The 7,339-nt window shown below is 38.8% G+C and overlaps 1 protein-coding gene across 1 annotated transcript; it reads right to left on the bottom strand.

The window, feature by feature from the left end:
- LOC104702309 (5'-3' exoribonuclease 3) lies at positions 217-7,083 on the bottom strand. Its single transcript, XM_010418152.2, has 23 exons — positions 6,696-7,083; positions 6,457-6,559; positions 6,292-6,368; positions 5,869-6,060; positions 5,663-5,782; positions 5,462-5,524; positions 5,121-5,270; positions 4,849-5,013; positions 4,547-4,624; positions 4,352-4,438; positions 3,655-3,906; positions 3,461-3,556; positions 3,236-3,331; positions 3,080-3,150; positions 2,582-2,710; positions 2,409-2,485; positions 2,274-2,314; positions 2,116-2,190; positions 1,871-2,028; positions 1,626-1,730; positions 1,463-1,538; positions 1,189-1,310; positions 217-1,083 (listed from the first exon to the last, which is right to left on the bottom strand). Exons 1-23 carry the CDS (start codon positions 6,897-6,899, stop codon positions 522-524), a joined length of 3,099 nt encoding a protein of 1,032 aa, XP_010416454.1. The 5' UTR covers positions 6,900-7,083; the 3' UTR covers positions 217-521.

Below are 7,339 nucleotides of genomic sequence, written 5' to 3'. Positions count from 1 at the left end.
AAAAAAAGAAAAAAAAGAAAAGAAAAGAGAAGTAGGTCTGATCATCTGAAGAACGTTTAACGTAGCTTGTGCCTTGTATTGTTGCTTGTGCCTTGTATTGTTATGGATTTTTTCTATAACTTAAATCTCACCTACCTAAACCATTTAGTTCGAAATCCCAGAACCCATAAATTAGTAAGCACGTACTAGGAGGAAAAGCAGTAAAGAAACAGCTGATGTGTTAATGTTGAACCGAATAAACCAATCGTTTAAAAACAAACAATACAAAGCGTCTGTATAAGTATAACTGATACACCAAATGATAAATAAATAAAAATGTTGTAAAGGGGTATGCAAAACTAAGGTAATCTATAGTTTCCCAGCTGCTCTTATTCCCATTGACCAGAGACCAAGAAGAGCCGCCCAATTCTAATGATACAACAAACCGTTTACAAATAAACGTATGAAACGAGACTTCAACTACACCTGATGGTTGATACGGTTAATTAGGACAGAGTCAAGAGTAGTTACCACCATTTTGCTTAATATCGATGCCTAGGACGTAAAGCCGAAAACGAATTCCCGCCTTGATCATGATGATGACTTCCTCTCCCTCTTCCTCTTCCTCCTCCTCTGCGGTCGCGGTCACCACCTTGTTGATGATGATGCTGATCACCATACCCTCGTGAGTTATTATGTTCGGACCCGCCTTGACCATGCCATTGTTGTTGTTGTTGATTATGATGATTACCAGAATACCCTCCTCCTCTAGAGTCATGCTGACCTCCCCGTGATTGACTCTGGTCAGGCTCTGATGGGAATCTCCCACTGGGTCCACGAGGTTGGTACCCACCTCGACTTTGGTAAGGAGACGGCTGAGCATAACCTTGCACGCCAGGTGGAGCCATATAACCACCATGTTGGTAAGGAATTGGTGGAACATACTGCGGAGTATTGTAGCCGTAACCAGGAGGATGCTGAGCATGTACATCTGTTGGTGTCTGGTATCCATGTCGGTCTGTTCCCATCTGTAAGCTGTTGGAGACGAGACGATGTGCTGCATCTCCCAGATGCCTCCCAGATACACTTCCAGGTGGGTTTTGCCTACAGAATTGAGAAAGAAAATAGCAATTTTGATATTCAACACTACCAATTCAAAGTATTTCAAACACAGGCCTTCTTTTTTACTAGGTTTGACGATTTTATTACCTCCCCTGATTATTATGGATCCCATGATTATTATGCATCCCGTGATTATTATGCATTGGTCTCCTTCCATTTTCCTCGTGCCACAGAGCAGGTGGGGGTTTTAAGTCTCCTACGTCCACAATCTGAACAGACGAGAGAAAACAACCAACTTAAGCTACCAAGACGATTTACCCACAGCGGTCACTCAAAATAAGTTTCTTCTAAGGCAATGAGCTAAAATATTAAAAGTCCATAGAGACGACAGTCACAGACAAGACAAAATGTTATCATTTACCTTCTCAGGGAAGATGACACCAGGAGGAGGCCTGGTTATGTGTTCATGTGCATCTGGAAGTCTGTAAATACAACATCTGAGAAGCAATGAGAATAATAAATCAGTATCGCATGTTTAACAATTTAAGCTTTGAACATTTTGAAAATTAGGTCTGTGATCTCACATGACTTGGTTGGTCAAGATGTCCTCCATACCCTCCATTGGGGACCTGAATATTGGCGGGTGAGTCTCCCCTGAACACGGAGTCAAGTAGCCATTCATACCATCACTGCAAGTAGTTCTAAGAACATCAGGAAACCGACTTGGCATTTGTTGGCCTTAGTGAGATATATCAAACTGACCAACTTACTTCATACTCATCCATCATAAAGACATAAAACATAAAAAAGTGAGGTATGTTCTACAAACCTGAGCTCAGGTTTGATCTTAACCTTAAAGTCTACTCTCTCCCTGTCACTTAATTGCCGACAGTGGTTGTCAAGTGAAAAGATGAGTTCAGCCAGGCGATGAGACGTTGCTGTGAAAAGCATATCACACATCCTGCTGTTTCTACGCTTCTCTTCATCCTACAGATTGAAGAAAGAGCACTTAAAAAACCATCTTTTTGGAAGCACACATTTTGATGTGAAGGAAAGACGTATAGGGCAGCTTACAGTCAACGTAAATTCCACTTCGGAAACAGCTTCTAGTAGGCGCTTTTCATCAATGAAAGGCAGCTTAGCAATTCCCTTTGATGAAAAAAAAAAATGCGTCAAAAGAAGTGATTGTGTTTCCAATACATAAGTAAGCGATTAAGAAAAACAATGGCTACCTGCCACGAAAAACGCTTTCCATTCATGTCGACCTCAAAATCTAAAAAAAGAACAGAAAGCGATGTCAATATAATTTGTAACAACAATTGATACTCAGAAAAAGATGGAATCTTCACAAGGAACGGAAGCACTACCAGTTGGGTAAAAATCAATGATAGGAGAGGTGGGATCAGTCATCAAGGTCCTGTAGCGCTCTGGAAGTGCATGCGCACTGACCACCAAATGAAGTAACGATTATAGATATACCATAGAGAGGAAACAATAATGTAGAAAAAATAAAGAAAAAGCATTGATGCCCAAGGTATACCTTGCTGCTGGAAACACCCCAAGAAGTTGATTGAAAGGCTTAAAAGGAGTTCCTAATTCAAACTTAATATCCAGCTCTCCCAAATCCCTCAGATCAGAAGCAAATGGTGCATAATGATAAGGATAAAACCTGTAACAGTAAAGTACAATTATATCAGGAGTGAAATCTATAACCTTTCACAGTCAATAAAGACCTACGAATCTAACAAGCAAATATAGTGTCTAAAACAAAGAGATAGATGTATCATAGTAAACTCTATCAGACCAAGGATAAATAGCAAAACCTAGATAGAAAATACATTAATTTTTCTTTCAAATAACTCCTGCGTTCTGTTTAGAAGGAAAACAAAAGACAACTCAACAAGCAAAATTTTATGGCACTTCAAATGGAAATCTTTAAACATAAATGAAAATAGAATACATCAAAGAAAGCAATACAAAGCGGATCTGTAGGAGAAGTTGTTCAGGACAAAAGAAATATTGAAGTGTAGGAACTCACCACTGCCATGAGCAAACACCTTCCATGTAGTAATGCATGACCCAACAAAGGCCTTCTGTATACTTCAAAACCTGTACAAAAGAATGTTTTACAAATTAGAAGGACCTTTCCGGAAGTGGAACCAAAACTTAAATTATATATCATTCTCAAACTTACAACATCCTTCCGCACTCTTTCCATTTCTTCAGGGGTTACTACTGAGAACTTCTCTTCATAATATCTTTCTCTCCATCCTGGTTCCCCTAGCTTCACCTATGCAAATGAAAACAATTTTCAGGAATGAAAGGAGACCCAAAGATTGACAGTCAAAAAAGGTAACTGGAAAAATAAAGAAATTCCTAATTTAAACTATAAATCTAATTACAATTCATTAGAAAGAACCTTGTCCTCTTCAGTAGTATCCGAGTTGAAAGCATCTGATTTCTCACGAATTAACTCCTTGAGCTTTGTCTTTAGCTCTTCTTTGTTCTCGTGTTCCTGAAATAAGTAAATATATAAGATTTCATCAACTCTCAACTAAACAGTGAAAAAGGAGTTAAAATCACATAATGCCTCTCCAGGAAAGGAATGCATACATCAGATTCGAGACTATTCTCGACGTCAACAATAGCAGCACCAACACTGGATCCTGAAGATAAACGTCGAACTTTTGGATGCGGAGCAGACCCGCCATCATTAGACTGGAATGGTGACGGTGTAGGAGCCGAAGCAAGTCGAGAACCACTAAATCGTGCAACTGGAACAAGAGAATCTGGTTGAACTGTCGGAGCTGCATCATCCATTCTTCTTGTTTGAGCTTTATCTCGCTTTACTCTTTCCGCTTGCCTCTGATATAAACAGAGCAAGAAGAACCATCAATACACATCACCACAGAAAGATAAGTTATATCAAGTTACAAAGTCATCACTTATGTGCAGAGGTTTCCAGCAGGTTTTATTGGTCAAGGGTTTCCAAATGACCATAATGTAGCAATAAATATACTTACAAAGCAAACAAGATTCACATTCACTCTACGAAGCTTAAGGATATACATGGAGCCCAATACAGTTTCCATGAAAATGCAATTATATATTATAATAACAAACTCTGGGGAGATATTAATATCTCTGCAAACTCTAGTACTCAAAATTTATAAAAACAATATATGATACAACCAAGTGGGAAAAGGGAACTGTGTGCCAGTAACATAATATCAGATATATTGATAGCAGATAATTAGCTACTCAGGTAATGTGCCTCACTATAAGGCCAAAAAGAAGTACGTTTTCTAACCTGATGTAACCTGGCTCTCTTCTGAAATATCTTATCTTCGTACGATCCAACAGCCTGAATAAACTGTTCCACCCTCTTTAGATTTGGCTGGAGGGGATAACATCAAAAGATGAAGTCAAAACTATGTCACCTAAGGGTAAATTGGAAAACGAATTATTTGAGTAAACTAGTCCAATATCAATGGAGAATAAGCACCTTGCACCCATCAGTTAAATAGCCGTCAAATGACCGAAATTCCTTCTTGTAAACAGCCATAAGCAAGTTGATAGCACCCTGGAGAAATGAAGAATTACAGCAACGTTTCATCAAACAATAATTTAGAATGTGATGTAAGATATGTCAAGTTCTTAACATAAGATCGGTAACGGAATTGACGTATGCCTTAGACATTGAACCGATTACCACCAATTCTAAAGTATCTTTTCAAACTAAGGTATCCCTTGAAGGTTCTTTACACCGATAATTCAAAACGAAATTCAAATCCAGGCAACACAAACCTCTCGAATCTCCAATGTCGGCATATGTGGTAAGAAATCATTGCCCACAAAGAAACATATGAAGATAAAATCATCAACAATGCGCTCTAGATCAATCTCAAATGGAGGGTTGGGAATCCTCATTTCAAGCTCCAGGTATTCTCTAAGAACCCAAATATGGAGGAACTGACAAAAAGAAACAAAGACATTAGACTTGACAATAGATATCACACATAAAGACTGTATCTCAAGAACCTGCTGATCGTGTTATGAACTTAGTCATGAATTTCAACCTGATATGGCTTTTTGACGAAATCATTTCCATCGCCCTTCTCATCAAATTCTCCTGCCCTCTTCTTTGCTTTTCCTTCACAATTTGCAGCCATATGGCCCATTTGACCACACAAGAAGCATTTATCCTGCTGTCCAGGAGTATAGACAACCTAAATCATAGGATGAAATTTTGAAATTCAGTTTAGTTACCCAGGAAAACAATATAATTTGAAGATTTTACTCCAGTTGTCTCCTCCCCGTTTTTCCTACCCACTTTTGTTATTATTTCATGGGGAAAATATAAAAAGCCCTTAAACACATAATTTGAATACAAAAACATGTGGAAGAGTAAAACAAAAACCTCTCGAAGAATTGAAAAATGAACTTCATGGGTCGCCAAGCCCAACATAATCAAGTCAGCGTCCTGGAAAAGAAAGCAGGTCAAAATGAGCCTCATTAGTTAATAACACACTAGAAAGTGAAGGCCAAGTAAATAAATAAGTAATCAAGACCTCAGGATAGTTTTTGGTCCAAGTACACATTAGAAAATGAAGAATCATACCAGTCCATACAAGCAATGCCGAGTGTTTGGGTCAAAACCAGGAAGATTTCTTTGAAGCCGAATGTATGACATAATTTTATGCTCCCCTTCACCTGGAACATTTGCGTCTGAAAGGATAACCTTTTCAGTTCAACGGTTAGGTGCAAAATTAGTCATATAATGTCAAGAACTAATAGGGAAGCAACAACTATAAACATCACAAATACCTTAATATTTTTCCAACCAACATCATGATTAAGTCTAAGGTGCACATAATATTGCAGCGCTATAGATAGAACACCCATGAATTCAGTTCCAGGTGTAATAACATTAGAATCAAACACTTGAGAGTCCACTTTTGGAGGGAGTCTTCTACCCTCCCTCTCAAACTCCTCTCGCAGCCGTTCTTCTTCAGCAGCCTGTAATATTAACAATGTCAACAGATTTCCATTGAAAAGGAAGGAGACTCATTAACAGAATCTAAAAGAAGAAAAAAAAAGGCACGTAAGGAAACGAATCAAGAACACAACAAACATCAGGAGCATGCCTAGATGAAAGTAATATAGCAAAAGGAAAACGAAGTTTGTCTGGCTGAGGAAACTACACAGTAGAAACCCCATGCCAGTATGGGGGGGTAAAAAAGAACATACAGCATCGGATGCATCTTTAGCGGATCTAAACCGTCTAGACCTCTGTTGATTCATTTTAGCTCTTGGAGCAACACCATCTAAGACCCAATCAAAACATACACAAAAGTTTAAGAAGAGTATGCTTAAAGCTTAATACTTTATGTTGCCTGATAAAAGAATACTTACCAATAGCCATATAGAGCAGCTTCCTTGGCCGTACCATCACGAAAAGCCTATCAATGTAGTCAAACATACACTGAAACACCTCCTCAAAGGTAGTTGGAGATGGCTGCAATCAAAAAAAAACATAGACTTTATTAATCTCAACACATCAGCACTCTCCTAAATCGATTCTACGGTTTTATGAAAACCCTAATCCGTCTCAATAAATTAAAACAATGAAGAAGGAGAGAAGGAAACGTTACCCTATCTTCAGGGTGAAAGCAAGGATGGATAATCCCGTTCATGTCGAGATAGAGATTATCGTATTCGAGATTGTTAGGGTTAGGTTTACTAGTATCAACGGGTATCTTGATGCCTTCGATTTCAACAGGCTCTTCCTCGATAACATCCGCCACTAACAGCGGATACTTCTCAGCCAACCACCGGTAAAACGAAGGTACTCCCATCCTTCAACGATCTCGAAGATATGAATCTCCGAACGACACAAAAGGATAACAAAACTCAGAGAGACCTAAGCAGAGAGTATGAATGAATCAAACCAACGGTGTTTGCCGACGGCGGGTAAGGTCACTTAGTGCTTATTTATTGGATTTGTTCCTTTTCTGGAACAGAGCAAAACCGGATATTCGGGTTTCGTCCTTAACCGGAAAAAAAGAGCATATGATTTGGGGCTTTTATATTTCCTAAGAAAACTCAACTCAACAAGCCCAATTATGTTGAACACGGCAAAACAAAAAAAAAAGATCTCCGTTGCCGGGTCTCGAACCCGGTTCTCTCGGGTGAGAGCCGAGTATTCTGAGCAGCTAGACTACAACAGATTTGTGATAAAGCTGTTGGTAAAACTTACAAATACTTAACAAAGGTTGACTACAATTAGTCCACACAA

Source organism: Camelina sativa, chromosome 7, assembly GCF_000633955.1.
Source record: "Camelina sativa cultivar DH55 chromosome 7, Cs, whole genome shotgun sequence".
Lineage (NCBI taxonomy): Eukaryota > Viridiplantae > Streptophyta > Magnoliopsida > Brassicales > Brassicaceae > Camelina > Camelina sativa.
The sequence above is the reverse complement of the archived record's forward strand: the minus strand, read 5'-3'. Positions and strand labels throughout refer to the sequence as shown.

Excerpts from the sequence above, each read along its gene's own strand:
- LOC104702309 (XM_010418152.2), bottom strand. The coding sequence starts at position 6,899 with ATGGGAGTACCTTCGTTTTACCGGTGGTTGGCTGAGAAGTATCCGCTG. Across the intron at positions 6,369-6,456 it reads GCTGCTCTATATGGCTATTG|ATGGTGTTGCTCCAAGAGCT; the intron begins GTAAGTATTCTT and ends ATTGGGTCTTAG. Across the intron at positions 6,061-6,291 it reads CTAAAGATGCATCCGATGCT|GCTGCTGAAGAAGAACGGCT; the intron begins GTATGTTCTTTT and ends TTAATATTACAG.